This window comes from Saimiri boliviensis, chromosome 16, assembly GCF_048565385.1.
Source record: "Saimiri boliviensis isolate mSaiBol1 chromosome 16, mSaiBol1.pri, whole genome shotgun sequence".
Lineage (NCBI taxonomy): Eukaryota > Metazoa > Chordata > Mammalia > Primates > Cebidae > Saimiri > Saimiri boliviensis.
The window spans coordinates 82,291,940-82,310,497 of NC_133464.1; the positions used below are offsets into that span (position 1 = coordinate 82,291,940).

An 18,558-nucleotide genomic window follows, 5' to 3' on the forward strand; every position below is an offset into this window, starting at 1 on the left:
CTATCAGGATGGAGACTCCTCAGGTATTTTGTTTTAGAACGTTTTTATATCACTGAGTTGGGTTTTTAAGAAAAAATGTTAGTGTTTTCCCTAATCTTCTGTATTTTTTGAAGGAGGAGGAAAATGAATTATTAGGGATATAACAATCACATCCTTCTCAGTACAACACAGAATAGATGAGGAATTATTCCAGCGACTGAAGGGTCACCTTCAATCTTCCAATTAGATAGTAGTATCTTCCAATTAGAAAGGTGTCTGTGTTTCATATCTTACATTATGGTACCAAGTATAACAGAAAAAAGGATCCATATCTAAGACTCCAGTCATGACTCCACTGTGGAAACAGACACATAGGTATTATTAAGGAAGAGTGAAGAGATTTCTTCAGAGGCCACTTGTTAAGGCATATTTTAAAATTAAAACAAAAACTCTTTGTATGTATAAAAAATACAGCTGACTCTATATTTTGATTTATGAAAAATAAATTTATTACATAACACCTTGTTTTTAACAATGTTCAATTATTTTTTATTCAGAATACTTGTGTCATTCATGTAAAATAGCTTGATACAGTACATTGTATGTTATAGGGTTTTTTTTTTCCTCAAAAATTCTAAGGCTCTCCTATTCCTTCTCCTTTGCTGAAGTAAGGGCACCCTAAACAACGTGCGAACAAGTTTTCAAAAGGAAAATTAACTGAACAAAATTTTAATAGCACTACACCAACCAGCTTTAAAATCAGGACAAAAATATTTGAATTGGATGCCGCACCTTTTTAAGGAAGTTATCATTCATGCTTTTTTCATCTTAAAGCATGCTCACAAATCAGCAACACCAACAGGAAAAATAAAACACTGTCTATGACAATCATTTTAGTTTGTTTGCTGAACCAAACAGGTTTATATCAATGACAACATATTTAATTACTATCAAATAGCAGCTTTAATACCAGTCAAGTCATAGATTGAAAATAAAAACAAACTTATAAGTTGGAAGTTAATCTTTGGGAGTTTTGAAACCTTTCTGGAAAAACTGTGGCTTTTTGTACTTTCAAAAAAATCCAAGCAATATTCTTGGTCAGAAAACACTGATTAATGTAGAAAATGAATCAACCCACTGATAAGACACTAAAAAGAAAGGTGTACCAAAATAATCTCATGTTGAGTCTTGGTTATTTTGTTAACATATACTGTATGTTTCAAGTACCAGTTAAACTTTGTGTTTGTGTGTGTACTATTGGTCAGATGATGTTGTTACACTGAAAAAATTCACCACATACAAAGACAAATGCTTGCCCCTAGCACATTCACAGCTTCAACTGCTACAGACTGTCACTGAAAAAATGCATTGGTCAGTCTGAACCATGTCAAGTAAACTATGGAAGTAGCAAATCCACAACACAAACTGTGCTAGCACTTTCTTTTCAAGTCTAACTCCAAAATAGGTACAACTTGGAGGCCACTACCCCAATCTGTGAAAAGTGGTGGAACTTGGCTACTGGACATTTTGAAGATGTGGTTGTACAGTACATTCTCACGGCCCATACCAGGTTCCCACAGAGAGCTGCACAGTCAGCCCTGCAGCATTCGCAACAGTGCATGGACAAGATTCCGATGCAGCTCAGTACCGATGTGTCTGATGTGAGTACTGTGGAGGCTGCTGGGAGGTAGCTGAGTATCCCATGCTGCTCTGCGGCTGTGATGTGCTTGGTCCAGGGTTGGGATAGGCAGCATGTGGATTGGAACGCTGGAAAGGAGATGAGGGAGAAGTGTGATTCAGGAGCTTCTAGGGGGCAGTTCGATCCCAAGCAGCAAGACTTGTATGTGACTGAAGCATCATTATATTTCAAGGAAGAAAGGATGTATAGGTTTTGTGCTACATACTAACTTTAGAATTAAAGACAGAAACCCCCAATCTTTTAACATCCTCTTCTCTTGAGGAAGGTCAGAAATGTTGCCAGTAAATAATATTAACCCTACGCTTATTACTACGCTGTGCAAATACATTTTTTTTTTCTACAGCAGTAAGCCCTTTTCATTCTGTTTTGTATCTACTTAGTAAATTTGCTTAGTAGCAAATTAGTAAATTTGTTTACACAAGAAACTTAATGATGTATACATAAAAAATTCAAAGCTTATTTCCATGCTTTCTTCAGTAGAAACCCCCCCAACCCACACATGACTAAAGAATAAAAATGAACGTAAGAGAAGGTACCACAGAATCCATTTGTTTGGCATTAATACATGTTTATGCCCTTACAACTATTTTTTTTTTTTTCTTTTGAGACAGGGTGCCACTATATCACCCAGGCTGGAGTGTAATGGTATAAGAATTGCTAGGATTATAGGCATGCACCCCCATGCTCAGATGATTTTAAGAAAATTTTTTGTAGGAACAGGGTCTCGCTATGTTGCACAGGTTGATCTCGAACTCCTGGCCTCAAGTGATCCTCCCCTCAGCCTTGTAAACCACTGGGATTATGGGCATGAGCCACTATGCCTGGCCCCTTAAAACTATTGAATCTTATTTTCTGCTACAAGTTTAATACAAAAGTAAAAATACAATCGCAGACACGTAAGAAGGGTGGTGTTCTCAATTCTAAAATGGCCAAAGAGAAAGAATGTGATGGTTTGAGCTTCTCTAATTTGATCTGTTAGATTCTTATTCCCATTCTCACACCTCTCTCTCATTCTATTTGCTCCCAAGACAAACAATATAAAAGATTAACCAAAATTTATTACTTCTCTCTTTCAAAGCATATTTAATAAGTCATATAATTCCAAATTCTGCCAATCATAGCAAAAGTAACACTTTTATAAAGATTGGGCACATGAAATCATAGTCAGAAATACTATTTTTAAAATCATCCACACAAGACTAACCACAACAATCAGATCAGCAAAGCAGCATGGCATCATTTTCTCGGTTCCAGAAGCAAAGGTCAGAGCACTGCTCTGCTTCATTCTAAGGATGCCGTCACCTTCGAGTGCAGACACATTCGTAAGCCAAGAGAGATACACTCTTCCCATCCAGAAAGGGAGAAAAAGATACTGGAACAAACCACTCCCACAGATGTCTGCCCTGAGTGTCCTTGTTTAGCTAACTAGGAGAGAATTATGACTCACACAAAGATTTCTATGGTGTGATGGGCTGGACTTCTTCCCTAACGAAAGGAAAGAGTTAATTACCTAATTCTGAAAGTACCCTAACGGACACTGGGGACCTTCCTTATCAGTTTCACAACATCTCTCTCTCTCTCTTTTGGTATGTAAATAATTCTAATTGGTCAAGTTTTCAGTATCCTTCCAACACTGAAACCCAGTGTCCTTGGGAATACGGTTAGAACAAGCAGAAGACAAAGGGAGGTGGTATACAATTTTCACAACATTAACTGACAATTCCATGATAGGATCCATAGCAGGCAAGAGAACAGCCTTTGTGGTCAGATCAAAGTATGTTCCTGCATCTACAACTGGCTTGCTGGGAGTCCATGTGAAAGTTATTTAACCTCTGCAAGCCTCAGTTTCCTGAAATGCCAACAAATACTTACCTCCCAGAGTTATCTCATTTAATCCTTACTACAGCTTCATATTGATTATTATCCACAGTCTACAAACATGGAAACTGGGAACATCTGAATCACTTAGTCAAGGATACAGAGAAGTAAGTGGCCAGACTGGGATCTGAAAGCCTATGTTCTTAATTGCTGTGGAATACTGTTTCAAAACAATAGATTCCAAGCTCCTACTGCAAGCTAGGTGTTAAGATACTTCATGTCTAATTTGACAGCAGCTGCAAGTTAGGTTTTGCTAGTCTCATTTTACAGATGAAAAAACTAAAGCCAGGAGATATTATCCTACTTGTCCAAGGTCACACAGTTAATAAATTACGTAGTTTGTATTTGATCACTCCAAGTCTGGTTCAAAAGTCTAAACCCTTGCTACTATACCACTGTCAGTACTTTTCCATGCCAGTAACATTTCATGTCAATGTACTTCCCTCAGTATACAGATGTCAGTATTTCTCAATTAAATCACATTTTCCCATGATCATAAACCCGTATGTAAACACTGACATGCAGTCAATACAAAATAAACTTGGAATACCTGATAGTCTGAGGTCATGATGAGTCCACCTGAGGTAGTGGTAGGAGGAACAACTCTCACTTTCTTCAACGGGGGTCCCTGTGTGTGACTGCTGTCTTGATTCCCTGGGTGGCCAGTTCCATTAGTGTGGTTATTGCCCTGCTGCTGCTGCTGGTTCTTCTCAATTGGTTAAACAAAAAAAGTTCAGCTCAGAGGGAGAACAAAAGGTGCCCACGACGGAAGGCATTACAGAGTCACTGGTGAGGCGAGAAGCCGCCAACAGCACTTTAATACTTACTTTGTCTCCTTTGTCATCAGGCTCTTCTTCCGTTAAAAATTCTCGTTTTGGGTAAGGGATCTGACAACCGGCGAAAACGCTGATAGTAAGAAAAAGAGAGAAAAACAGTTTCTGGTATACGAATCAGTATTCCAAATGCTTCATTTAGGAGATTCTCATCTTAATCTTTTAAGATGAACTTTGTCTCCACATTTGCAAATATAAGCACCTTTCATGCAGCTGTGACAAAATCAATCTTTTCTTTGTAACTAGTAACATTACAGCAGGCTACTTGAGGGCTTGAGCTGTGTACAAATGATTAATAATCATCGAGTATGATTCAGCTTTCTTCTTTTAGCCCAGCAATACTCTTTTATTACTACAGCCAAAGTACAGATTCCAGCTGAAACGTGTCACAATTCAAAGACAATTTTTGTTTTACCCTTCCTACTACATTTATTAATAAAACAAAGGATGGTATAGGGACACATCTGGGAATGATATTTGCAATTTGGGAACATGAAACTAACTTTGGGAACGTGAAACTGTAACTCTGTACTTTATACGCTGTTTCATGTTCTCAAATTGTAGCAATTTGAGAACATGAAACAGCGTATAAAGTACAGAGTTGTGTGATGAGTGGAGACTCTGAAAGTTGACTGGTCCATTCAGGCAGGAAGCAATCTTGGTGCGATGAAGGAGCTACAGCATGCATAACCACGCTGCCACTGAATAGCTGGATCACTGCGGAAACTAATGTAATCAGCATTTCCTAAAGCAAGGGATGGACAGGAATGCCGCTTAGCCGGAAAGCCCCTAAATGACACGTTAATTAGCAGAGCTCATTTTTGCTTGTCATAAAGGATTTCCTTGGGTTCCCATATAAGAGGAGGAGCAACTTAGAGTTGACAACCAGAAGAAAGCATACTCCAAAAACTCCATCATGCTGGTGAGTTAACTTGGCCGCTTACTCTGATGTAGGAAGTGGGTCTTCTAAGAAATAGGGATCCTGCATAGCCTGTTCTGAGGTAATTCGCTTTATTGGGTCCATGGTGAGCAACTTCTGAAGCTGAAATCACAAATCACAAAAACATGACTGTACTGCTTCTCACAGTTATCTTTCAGCACATATGTGAAGTGGCTATATAGATATATAGAAAATATAATTTCTATAATATATGTGTATACATGTGTGTACACACATACATACATACATACATACATATATATATATATTTGAGACAAAGTCTCGCTCTATCGCCCAGGCTGGAGGGCAGTGGCATGATCTTGGCTCTCTGCAACCTCCACCTTTGGCTTCCAGCGATTCTCCTGCCTCAGCCTACCTAGCAGCTGGGATTACAGTTGCATGCTGCCACGCCCGGCTAATTTTTGTATTTTTAGTAGAGATGGGGTTTCACCATGTTGGGCAGGCTGGTCTTGAACTCCTGACCTCAGGTGATCCACCCACCTCGGCCTCTCAAAGTGCTGGGATTACAGGCATGAGCCACTGTGCGTGGCCTTGGGAATATGTATTTCTCGTGAGTAACACCAAAATTTGGAAAATACTCATTCCAATTAACAACAAAAACCCCTAGTTGTTAAATTTAATGTAGTAATTCACACTTCAGTCATTCCAATATTCATAACCTCACTTGTTTTACTCTTGCTTGTGTTTTCTGACTAAACAAATGCTCCCCACCCCCGCCATTAGCTAAATTACTTTATCCAATTGAGAACAAGACCAAAAACCTTATATTTTCTATTCTTTTTCTATTAAGAAAAAAAGCTGTTGTTACACAAATAATACACTAACACATGTAGCGATTTAGATCCAAGTTAATTAAAACTGAATTAAATAAAAAAGTCAATCTCCCCATCACACCAGGCACATTTCAGGAGCGAAATGTGGCTACTGGCTCCACCACTGCATTGCGCAGATCATAACAGAAAGTTCTACTGTGCAGTGCTGTTCTAGTCTAAATAAAAACGGTGATACACAGCTTATAAAGTACAGAGTTGTGTGATGAGTGGAGACTCTGAAAGTCGATTGCTCCATTCAAATCCTGATGCAACATTTATCAGCTGAGTGACAGTGGATAAGTTACTTAATATTTTTGTTACCTCATTTGTCAAATGGAGATGAAAAATAGTACCTACTGTTTTCAGGATTAAATGAGTTAATACATGGAGAGTAATTATAATGGTGCCTAGAGCAACGAAAGTACTATGTAAGTGCTTGCTGTTATTATTATTATTGCTATAAAGCCACATGAATGTGAAGATTCAGTATTTTTTAGTTAAAACATGGTGTATTCAACTGGATTCTAATATGTGGTCTCTTAGTTTATACTCTGATCTAATGCAGTGGCTTTCAGACTTTAGGATGCATCAGAATCACCTGGAGAACTTCTTAAGACAGCCTGCTGGGCCCTCCTCACAGAGTTTCTGATTGGTAGATGTGAACAGGAGGCAAAAGCCTGCATTTCCAACGTGGTCCTACTTGGTGCTATGCTGCTGGACTGAGAGTGCACTTTGAAAACCAAGGAGCTGACAGACGCATTAAGACTTAAAAGAGGCCAGGCGTGATGGCTCACGCCTGTAATCCCAGCACTTTGGGAGGCCAACATGGGTGGATCATCTGAGGTCAGGAATTTGAGACCAGACTGGTCAACATGGTGAAACCCCATCTCTACTAAAAATACAAAAATTAGCTGGGCATGATGGCAAGTGCCTGCAATCCCAGCTACTGGGGAGGCTGAGTCATGAGAATCGCTTGAAACCTGGAGGCAGAGGTTGCAGTGAGTCAAGAATGTGCCACTGTACTCTAGCCTGGCTGACAGAGTGAAACTGTGTCTCAAAGGAAAAAAAAAAAAGACTTAAAGAGAGATGACAAATTTTAGAGGATAAAAAGATACCATATATTTTAAGATGCAGATAAAAAGAATGGTGAGATTAAAATTTAATTTTCATGATCTGATATTTCAGAGAAAGCACAATTTTATTTTTAAGGAGGAAAGGCCTGAATTTGCTGTTTAAAATACTCAACAGTTTTAATGGAATTATACCAGGGCTTTCATAAGGGACTACTGAAGATTACTTCCAATTAAGATGGGTCACCCTGGTAAAAACAAGCAAATAAGCTACAAGGAAGGTACAGCTCCAGAGCTTTAGTGGTGACGGTAGGCAGAGCTGTCTCAGACTATAATGAGTATCAGGGAATCAAGGAGAATAATAATTCTCCTAAGTCATGACTTCTAATCTACTGCTACTATCATTATTTTATTAGAATCAGTACATCCATAATTTTGAAGGATCTAACTTAAACCTCTAATTTGGGTCCTACTGTAAGTACGTTGTAATAAACTATTACTTGGATAATAGACTGTGTGGTAATATAGTAGGTTAAGGATGACTTTTTAAATTGCTAAGATATGAAATACATGACATAAAATGTGAACTGAGGTAATAGTAAGTAGAAAATATAGAAGGAGAAGAAGTAGGAGGAGGAGAAGAAAAAGGAGAAACAGAAGTAGAACAGAAGAAATGTTTGCCAAGTAGCCTGGTTGTAATAAAGGAAAATTTTAACTTTTCAAGGTGAAAGAATTCTCATTTAAGAACTTGGGAATAAGAATTAAAAGAATTTCAAGCCAAGCAAAATATAACTTGCTTCCCCAAACTCCCCCTTTATGTGTTATAAACCTTCTTCTGGAAACATAAAACTGAAAAACATTTTTAATTATTATGCTGTAACAATGGAAATTTTATTGTAAACAAAATTAAGTTCATAATGGTGAATATAATTTCATCACAAATTACCTTGTTAGTGCACGGATTTAATTAGATTCTAGGTTAAATCATTTTTCCATTACACATTGATAAATATGGTATCTGTCACAATCTTCCAGAAAAATCAAATAGCACATATAATCACTGAAGGACTGTTAACATTTAAGGTTATAAGAGGTATTGTGGAAGTTAAGAACTTTGTAAACAGTCTTTCAAAGAGCTAAAATACAAAACAATCTAATTATCAACTGTGAGACTATTTTCTTCTTGATACTTCTCTGGTAATTTTAAAAATTTAAAGTAGCAGGTAAGAAACAATACATATAATTTTATAAATGTTTTGACAGATTTCTTACCATCACTATCTTTAGAAAATCTAATGTGCCCATGCATTAGTCTGTCAAACCATGATATGAGTTTGGAAAAGCAAATACTTTGTCTTTATTGGTATGCACTAACAAGATCTCTGCATTTATCACGAAAGCACTCTGAGTGCTAAGTAACCATATAAACTGATCCACAAAAGCCTTAGTTGGGCTAGTCAATTAGGGAAAACAATACATTTCATTAATACTGTTATCTAAAGCTTACCAAGTGGAATGCTTTACTATCTGGTTTAACTTTATGTTTTTCCATATACTTGATAAGGCTGCAGTTGGTATACCTGAAAGAGAAATACTATGAAATAGCTATATTAGACTTGAGGTTAATTTTACATTGGCTTAAGTCCTTTTGATGAGAATTATTTTGATCATAACTGATATAAAATATATATTGAAAATAGTATAATAAGCATAAAATGAGTAGAATTAAATCAATTTTATATTTCATTCAATATCCATAATGGTCACTTTTGAATGGATACCAATGATTAAATGTAAGACAATTTCACAAATAACAGACATTAAATAGCTTTTTTTTTTTTTTTCACATGAATTTTAACAATTATTTTAAATAACATCTGGGTCAGAAGTTTAATTCAGCCTTACCAATAAGTGTAAAGTAAAATATTTTTGTTATAGGTATATAAACTAGACTCTTCCAATCCCTGGCTTTGCATTGTAAATAGGTAAAATGTTCATTCTTCTCTGTTAAAACTTGCTTAAAATTACTATAACCTAGATTGGTAAGCAAGTGGCTATTAGCAAAGTTTATTTTAGACTTTTATTTATTCAGCTGTGACACTTCTCACTAATGCCTAGCTTCCAAAAAGTAGTAAATATGGAAAGAAATAAATTTTTTTCTTATATCCAAATCAGCTGCTAATATTAGTCACTTTTGTATATAATCATTTAAGCATCTTAAGAAATGAAGACTGCCATCATAAAAAATATTTATTAAAGTAAATAAGTAAAATTATTTATTAGAGTAATCTTATATTGATTATTTTATTATGTTGAATATTAAGTCTTACATTGGGTATTCTGGTAAAGCAAAAATCAACAAAGGGTCTTTTTTTTCCCCAACTTACGTATTTCTTCTGAAATCTTTCATTAATGTTGAATGTTCAGGCATCTTTTTTATATCTTCCCAATCTTTATCTGTGAAATACATTGATAAATTTTTATGTTGCCTAAGTTCATTGTATTTCCTGTACATTCAACCTCCACAAAGAAAGCTCAGATTTCAAATAAATGTTCAGTGACAGCAAACATCTTAAACTATAAACACAATTCCTTATCCCTTGTATAACTTTAGATACCTGTTTATCTTTTTAAATTTTAAACTGCCTACTTTCTGTGTTTTACTATAAGCTGCCTCAATTGCTATCCTTAGTGACGAATGAGTTATAAATATCTCTATTTCTCTTATTAAATAGTCCTATTTCTATAAGTAAAACCACTTATTTTCCCCTTTATACCAAATTTCTTGGTTAAATCAGTAACTAATTGCTTCAATGAGAAATCTAAGATCTTCCCCTCAGCGGCTTTAAACTATACTTCTTTTTATGAGGCAGCCCTCCTTTCACCTTCCTAAATATATTTCTTTACACAGACAATCAATGTAAGCAGTAATAACTATCTGCAGTAGAATAGGGTAGGATATAATTAGTATATTAATAAGTCAGCTGGTACTTTGGCTAGTCTCAATAACATTACCCAAAACAACCCCAGCTCCTAAATACGTTAAGTACAAAATGTTTCAGCTACTTTTGCTGGCATCAGAGGGGCTCAAACAATACATGCGACGTGACTTGTTTTCTTCATCACTGCCAATGGGTCTTCCTGAGAGTCTACTAGGTTCACAGCACTGTGACAGGCAGCTTAACAGCACCTTTAGCTTTTAAATGGCCTTTAGAGGCTTGCTTTTCTTTGAACTTGTAAAAATATTTAGTAACTATCCTCCAAAGACATCACATACTGTAAGGTACATATACACTTACCCTCCTAAATGGAATTTTCTCCTTAACTATTTCCTGGCTCCAATTTCTCAAGCCAAAAATCTTAAGATATTCTTTCAGTTTTCCCTCACTTACACACTTCCTATAAAACATTTCCATCTGCCTAAAGGGTTCTCCATCCTTATTATCATTCTCACTCTATGTCTGCAGCACTGCTACAGCTGGTTTCCGATTTCAGTTGCCTCTTTTTAATTGACTTTTACCTACCACCACCTTACTAATCTTTCTAAAACAACATAAATCACATCTCTGCACTCAAGAACTTATGGATTCTCATTCTTTACCTATCAAATCTAACCTCTGCTGCCTGCTTTTCAAGCTTCCTTTATAAACCACCCTAACCTCCGAACCACACATTAAGAGTGGCTGATAGACGTTCTCATTTCATCTACTCCCTCACAGAAGCTATGCCTTGCCCGTAGGCTCAGAAATGGTAGACACATTCAGAAGCAGGAAGGAAAGATAATTCATCTGTCTCCACTCAAACCATACCTACTTTTTAAACATTCTACATATAGCAGTACAATGTAAACTCCAAGAGGGCAATAATCGTATCTGTTACATCATTAGTAACTTTTTGCTTAAGATGGTGCCTGGCACATGGCAGGTACTCAATAAATATTTATTGAATAAAATTCCCATCACCACAGAGGTCTTCCCCAAATTGAGACCAATTTTGGAGAAAGGCAGTATCTATGTAGTTATTCGGCATTGACTGATAATTAACACCTTTACAAGGGAATGTAGAATTAAAACTCTCAGATATTATCTGTATTAGTCTTGAGTTATAGTGACCTGAGAAATATTTCTAATAAGAAAAACATTCTGCTAAGTACTTGATTAGCCAAAATTTAGGTGTTTTAAACAAATTTTCCCTTTATTTTGGACCTCTGAGCAGTTTTTGGTGACTACAGTTCTGTAGTATAACTAGGGATTGAGATACAGTTGGAGAGATCTAATGCCAGGGATGGGATACATGTAAACCACCTCTGCTGCGAGACAGCAGGCTAACTCACTGTGGAGTACTATGACTCTCACTCACACTGTGACTGTTCTAAGAGAAGACGTAAGTGCTATTATTCAATACAATGTAATTCTGTATAGTGCCCTAAATAGAAATAATGTTCAAAATTTATATTTGAATGCCATATAGAGGCAGTTTTCTATTTACCGACAGAAAAAAATTTCTACTGAATTCATTTATAGTTTCTACTGCTAAGAGCTAAAGATACCTTTTAAATACAGATATTGTAAATATATTATCATTTCAAATATCAAACAACAAAACAAAAAAGCAAAACAAAATGAAACAAAAATACGATCCTCAAATTCAGGAAACTCGTATTTTCATGCCAATATGTAAACTCTACAAATTTTGCTGTTTCTAAGGATCTTTGATAAATGTAGTCAAAAAACAGCTTTCATCAGCTAAAAATATATACCTCTCCAACGAAGACATCTAAGTTCAAACAACAGTGATTTAAAAACAAAAACAAAAACGTATAATGTGTACCTGCAGGAAATCCCATTACATTGAATATTCTGTCCAGCTGGTCATGGTGATAAGGATTACTAGTTTTGATGTCCTCTTGTCGACAGTGAAATATTGGTTCTGACGTAAGTAGTTCTGCAAATATACACCCTATAGCCCAAATATCTTAAAACAAAAAGAAAAAAAAAGAAAGAAAAAAAGGCAAGGAAAAAAGAAAAAGAAAGGTGGAAAATAAAGTGGTTCTTTCCAAAAGAAAATGCATTTTTATTTTCTTGGGGAGTGTTTTCTTCTTTCTTTCCCTAGTAACTCATTTTAATTCCTAAGCAATTATAATTACTAACAACCATAAAACATTATTGTGAGTATATATTCCCATGCCACCCATCCCAATTTTTCATTCTGTGTATCTCCATACCACCCAATGGTTTCACCATAGGCCCAACTAAATGTATTGGCTGGATTTTTGGTGAGTTTTCAATGCCCCAGATGATACCTTTTCTATGAAATACAGTAAAGCTGCATGTGGAGCATGGGAACTACAACCAAAGAAAACTAAACAAAAACAAACGGAAAACCCAAACTGTCTTTGAATTTGGGCACTCACCTAACACAATCAGCATAATTTTTTTGAGAAAATATTTTTTATTTTATTTACTTGCTAATTTGTAAGGTCTAATAATTATCCTCTCATGTTAGCGCTAATGAGTAAGGTGGTACCCCACCAAGAAACAATGCCTGACCTCAAAAAGTCTAATAATTAACAGCATTTCTACTTTCACAGTTTTTCTTTCAAAGCGGTTCTTGATGCCACAGCAGTGTGCGAGTTTACAAATTTTGGTATTTAACATGAAGGACAGGAAACAAAAGCAAAATACTACTGTTAACATAGGTTATAAATTTGGCCAGGCGCAATGGCACACGCCTGTAAGCCCAGCACTTTCGGCCAATGTGGGTGGATCGATGAGGTCAAAAGATCAAGACCAGCCTGGTCAACATGGTGAAACCGTGTCTCCAATAAAAATATAAAAATTAGCAGGGCATGGCGGCACGTGCCTACAGTCCCAGTTACTCCTGAGGCTGAGGCAGGAGAACTGCCTGAACACAGGAGGTAGAGGCTGCAGTGAGCCAAGATTGTGCCACTGCCCTCCAGCCTGGGCATCAGAGTGAGACTCAGTCTCGAAAAAAAAAGGGGTCATAAATTCAAATGAATTATTGACAAAAACCAGGCAAATGGGCTTCTCTGTACACAACAAAGTAAATTCCTTTCATTCACAAGATACAAACTTACTTTCATTCATATTAAATAAGTACTCAAAAGAACTATTAGTAGAGGTAAGATCTATTTGCCAATTTAGAATTTAAAACTGAACATATTTCATTTCTACTCTTAACAAATCCTACACTAAGTACCATGGTGTGCACATAGCAGACCCTCAACACACGGTTTTTGACTGACCTCACCAATACCTGTGACAAATATAAAAAACCAAAGGGGACAAATAAAAATTACTATTTTATCAAAGCTGATTATTCAGATATGTTAATAACCATCATTTAAACAGGAAATGAAAAAAAAAACTAAAATGAGAATTTCTAAATTCCAACACTGGAATAGAGACATTTAACTTAATCTAAAATTATACACATTTACATTTCAAAGTTACAAGTTACAAGTTATTCATCTATTTACTTAAAGATTCACACTTTGACTGCAGCAAGTGATTTTAGAAAATGAGGCCGGGCGCGGTGGCTCAAGCCTGTAATCCCAGCACTTTGGGAGGCCGAGGCGGGTGGATCACAAGGTCAAGAGATCGAGACCATCCTGGTCAACTTGGTGAAACCCCGTCTCTACTAAAAAAATACAAAAAATTAGCTGGACATGGTGGCGCGTGCCTGTAATCCCAGCTACTCAGGAGGCTGAGGCAGGAGAATTGCCTGAACCCAGGAGGCAGAGGTTGCGGTGAGCCGAGATCGCGCCATTGCACTCCAGCCTGGGTAACAAGAGCGAAACTCCGTCTCAAAAAAAAAAAAAAAAGACATTGTATTTACGTATCAGAGAACCAAGCCTAACCAATGCCACCATATGGCAAAGTTTCATCAAGAAATACAGGCCAACCTATTTTGTTTTTGGCATCAAAAGGTAAATGGTAAAATTAATTAATTTGTGATTATTCTTTTATGGGTATGCCCTATAAATCTCACCTTTGATAATCAATGGCCACATAGGCAGCTAAGTAGGATCATAAAAAGGAATGAGGAATTGGATCGCTTTGCATGTTTAAAATTCTACTTGAAGCACACCCAATAAACACTGTAACAATTCATCTGGTTAATAATTAAAAATTCCAAAGAAGAAAATAAAATATGTAAAGGAAGATGAAAGGTAAGCAGTTTAACTACAATAAAAGCTACACTGCTCTTAGCTGAGCATAGTGGCATATGCCTGTAATCCCAGCTACTCAAGAGGCTGAGGCGGGAGGATAGCTTGAGCCCAGGAGTTTGAATCCAGCCTGGACAACATAGCAAGACCCCATTTCACAGAAAAAAAAATGTATGCAAAGCTACACTGCTTTTAAAAGAAAAAGTCAGGTCATCAGGAAAAATAGTTTATTGAACCTTATCTCCCATCTAGTAACTCTTCTTTCTTTGTATCTGTTATTCTTTCTCACCTTTATCAATTTTACCATTCTTCCTTTCTTCAAAATCCTGACCTATACATTAATCATGAACTTTGAGTCAGCTGATCAGGCTCTTTCAGATAAATTTCTAATTCTTGTAAATAAGTTTCTCCTTCCTATCTTGTCTTTTTTTTTTTTTTTCCCAGATTGTGCCAAATTAATAGAAAGTCTCTTCAGTGTTTACCTGTCTGTCAAAGTCCTTACAAAATGGCTTTCCAAATTAAAAACATAAATTTCATCTACTTCTCAAAATGTGTGATGCTCATAGGTAGCTACTGAGCTAGCCAGGCAAAGGAAATAGTAGGAATTGGCATGCTACACAGATCAAATTTGGGAGGAGAAAAAGAATTTGCTCAGTAATATTTGAATCAACAAGTGTATTAATAGCAGGCTTCTTATTCTGATAAAAGGGAAAAAAATTCTCATTTTCTCTATTTTAATGTGTATTTCCCACTTAGCAGAATGCCTCACATTTAGTGGCCATTCAGCTATTTGAGGACAAACACCTGAGCCTAAAAGTCAATACTTTAGTAAGACTTTTAAGATTACTTTAGTGGCACTGAATTAGAGATTGACACTCCTTTTTTAGCTTTCTCCCCAAAGTAAATCAGACAAACAAATAAACAAAAAACCAAAAAACACTCAAAACTGAATTAAACTTTGTTCCTGGGATTACAATGTTTACTAACTTATTATTTCCTCTCTTTGGTTTAGTGACTCAGCTTGCAGTCTGTACACTGGAATAAATGACCACAGCACGAAACTCCGTTTGTAGCAGAGGGGGCACATGTGAGTTGGATGTGTTCTGATCAGATTTTCTTCCCTATGCTTTTGTTCCCTCTTAGTAGCTTCAGTAACAGATTTAACCCCTTCACTAAATGGAATGTATTCAGCGAATTATATATATATATATGTTCAACTAGAAAGGCTCTTCTATCACCTGTTCACAATTCAGCTATCAGACAGGGAAGTCAAAATGCTGGGGAAGTTCTTGGTAAGCAGCTTTAATGGTGGTGTGAGAAATTTGTTGAGCATTTTACTCAATTTTTAGGCTACCTTTGCAGGAGACAGGAGGAATGCGATTATGTGGTAGAGGCTGGTATTAAGGAAAAGGTTTCATTTTGTACTTCCTTATTCTTATTTTTTTTTTAGACAGTCTCACTCTGCCACCCAGGCTGAAGTGCAGTGGAATGATCTGGGCTCGCTGCAACCTCTGCCTCCTGGTTCAAGTAATTCTCCTGCCTCAGCCTCCCGAGCAAACGGGATTACAGCTGCTTGCCCAGCTAATTTTTATATTTTTAGTAAAGATGTGGTTTCACCATGTTGGCAACGCTGATCTCGAATGCCCTACCTCAGCCTCCCAAAGTGTTGGTGTTGTATGTAAATTTTTGGTGCTGCAAAATAAGTAGCACTCAAATATAAATTTTCTCAGCAAGGCAATTTACTTCTATAGAAGGGAATGTCTCACAGATGGAGCAATGGCTAGTGCACACCTGGACAAGGGAGGGGAAGGGGTTCTTACTCCTGATGCAGGTAGCGTCTACTGCTGTGTCGTTCCCCTACTGGCTCAGGTTAGACCACACAGTCTAAGCTAACTCTGATTGGCTATTTTAAAGAGAGCAAGGGTACAAGCCAGAGTGGCGGGCTGGGTAGTTTGGCAGGAAGGACGGTTACAGAACAGGTCAGAGCAGGTGACTAGGAGTGACTCAGGCATGACTCAGGTCAAAGCAGGTGACCAGGGGAACAGATGTGAACTACTGATTAGAACTGGTGGGAAAGTTGTTTACTAAAACTAGAGGCAAGGGGGTGAAGAGAACCAGAAAGTTAACTTTAAAATGGAGAATTAAGAATAAGAGAGCTGAACATACTGTCATACTGATTCTTTGAAGAGAAACTTGGAGTTCACTATATCTAACACTGGGATTACAGGTGTGAGCCATTGCACCTGGCCTTTTTTTTTTTTTTTTTTTGAGACGGAGTTTCGCTCTTGTTACCCAGGCTGGAGTGCAATGGCACTATCTCGGCTCACCGCAACCTCCGCCTCCTGGGTTCAGGCAATTCTCCTGCCTCAGCCTCCTGAGTAGCTGGGATTACAGGCACGAGCCACCATGCCCAGCTAATTTTTTGTATTTTTAGTAGAGACGGGGTTTCACCATGTTGACCAGGATGGTCTTGATCTCTCGACCTCGTGATCCACCCGCCTCGGCCTCCCAAAGTGCTGGGATTACAGGCTTGAGCCACCGCGCCCGGCCCCACCTGGCCTTATTTTTAAGAACCTGAATTAAAAATTGTTTGTGCACATTATAAATTTTGAATCAATGTTTCAGTAGAAGAAAGTGTTTTCCAAGATTGATTTTGGGCAAGTAGGTGTACACTAGATGACAGTGTGAGCTGGGATCACCACTCCTAAGAAAATGGCACTGACCCTGGTTTTCAATCATTTGCACCCAAGTCAGTTCCCTCTGTAACTTCCTGACCTCAGAAGGCAGCTGTTTCTATTTAAAAGCTTAGAACTTTTTGGCTGGGTGTGGTAGCTCACACCTGTAATCCCAGCACTTTGGGAGGCCAAGGTGGGCAGATCACTTGAGGTCAGGAGTTTGAGACCAGCCTGGGCAATATGGCGAAACCCCGTCTCTACTAAAAATACAAAAATTAGCTGGGTGTGGTGGCACCTGCCTGTAATCCCAGCTACTTGGGAGGCTGAAACAGAATCGCTTGAACCTGGGAGGCAGAGGTTGTGGTGAACCAAGATTGCACCAGTGCACTACAGCCTGGGTGACAGAGCGAGACTCTGTCTCTAAATAAATAAATAAAAGTGCAGAACTTTTAGAGTTGAGGAAGATCTAAGAGACGACTCAGGCAAAATTATCATTTTCAGAAACTGAGGCTAACGCACTAAATGCATAAACACATCCCCAGAGTGCCAGACTAAATTATTGTATGCATATATTCATACTGTCTTCTCAACTGGATTGTAAATCTCTTCAGGGTAAGGCCCATAATTGGAATTCATATTTGTTCCACCTAAGTTTTAAAAAGTTTACAAAGTAGTTACCAAATAAGTGCTTATGCTGGTGAGGAGAATGAGGGAGAAAACATGAAGAAAGACCTTCTCTCTTCCAAATCATGCAGCCATTGGGACAAGGGAATCTACCTTCTTAAGTGCTGGTAGTTTAGCTTTGTGGCACACACCCTACAGTAGAACTGCTGGACTGTGGAATATCCTAGTGAATAAAAGGTTACATAAATCTTAATGCTTCCAATAAAACATAAGCCTCTCAGGAAAAATAAGAAGATAATAAACAATGAGCCAGAGTCACAAGTTTCTGTGATAGTATGCTATAGCTGATTTTTCTCAATTTAGATCAATTCAAGTCTCAGGTGTTCAGTGAATAGGAAATAAGATTAGGCAATCACTTTCTTGTTTATATAGTTTGTTAATATGCTTTACTAAAAGTAACACTGCTTTTAAATATTCATTTTCCAAGTGGAAAAAATATCTGTGTATCATATTAGTTTATATATGACCTCAAATGCATTTAGAGTACACTTGCAAAAAAGATACCCAAATATGTATTTAGGTGATAACATGTATTCCAAAATAGGACTGAAATAAATATTCCTTATTCTTCCTTTTAACTGACTTAAAAACTAAATATTAATAATTTTGTATTTATAGAAAAGTTACAAAGATGGTATAGAGAATCCCCATATCTAACTGACTTTTCTGTAAAATAAAATGTGACCTTAAAGCATGCATGAAGATTAATGAACATAAAGAGTTTTGGAAAAAACATATTGGATTCAAGATTAACATGGGGAAAAGCACACAAACACTG

At 37.1% G+C, this 18,558-nt stretch overlaps 1 protein-coding gene across 4 annotated transcripts in view; it reads right to left on the reverse strand.

The window, feature by feature from the left end:
- Positions 1–464: 464 nt before the first annotated feature.
- The window catches only part of CDK8 (cyclin dependent kinase 8), a 140,450-nt gene continuing 122,356 nt past the window's right edge, over positions 465–18,558 (reverse strand). For 3 of the 4 annotated variants that reach the window (XM_039473339.2, XM_003919732.3, XM_074387918.1), the window contains 7 exons: positions 12,063–12,206; positions 9,620–9,689; positions 8,740–8,812; positions 5,334–5,431; positions 4,384–4,462; positions 4,107–4,265; positions 465–1,746 (listed from right to left, as the gene is read on the reverse strand). In XM_039473339.2, coding sequence (XP_039329273.1) covers positions 1,621–1,746; positions 4,107–4,265; positions 4,384–4,462; positions 5,334–5,431; positions 8,740–8,812; positions 9,620–9,689; positions 12,063–12,206 — 749 coding nt within the window. In that variant the 3' untranslated portion in view covers positions 465–1,620. The remainder of the gene's footprint in view (positions 1,747–4,106; positions 4,266–4,383; positions 4,463–5,333; positions 5,432–8,739; positions 8,813–9,619; positions 9,690–12,062; positions 12,207–18,558) is intronic. The other variant, XM_010333855.3, reaches the window with a different exon arrangement.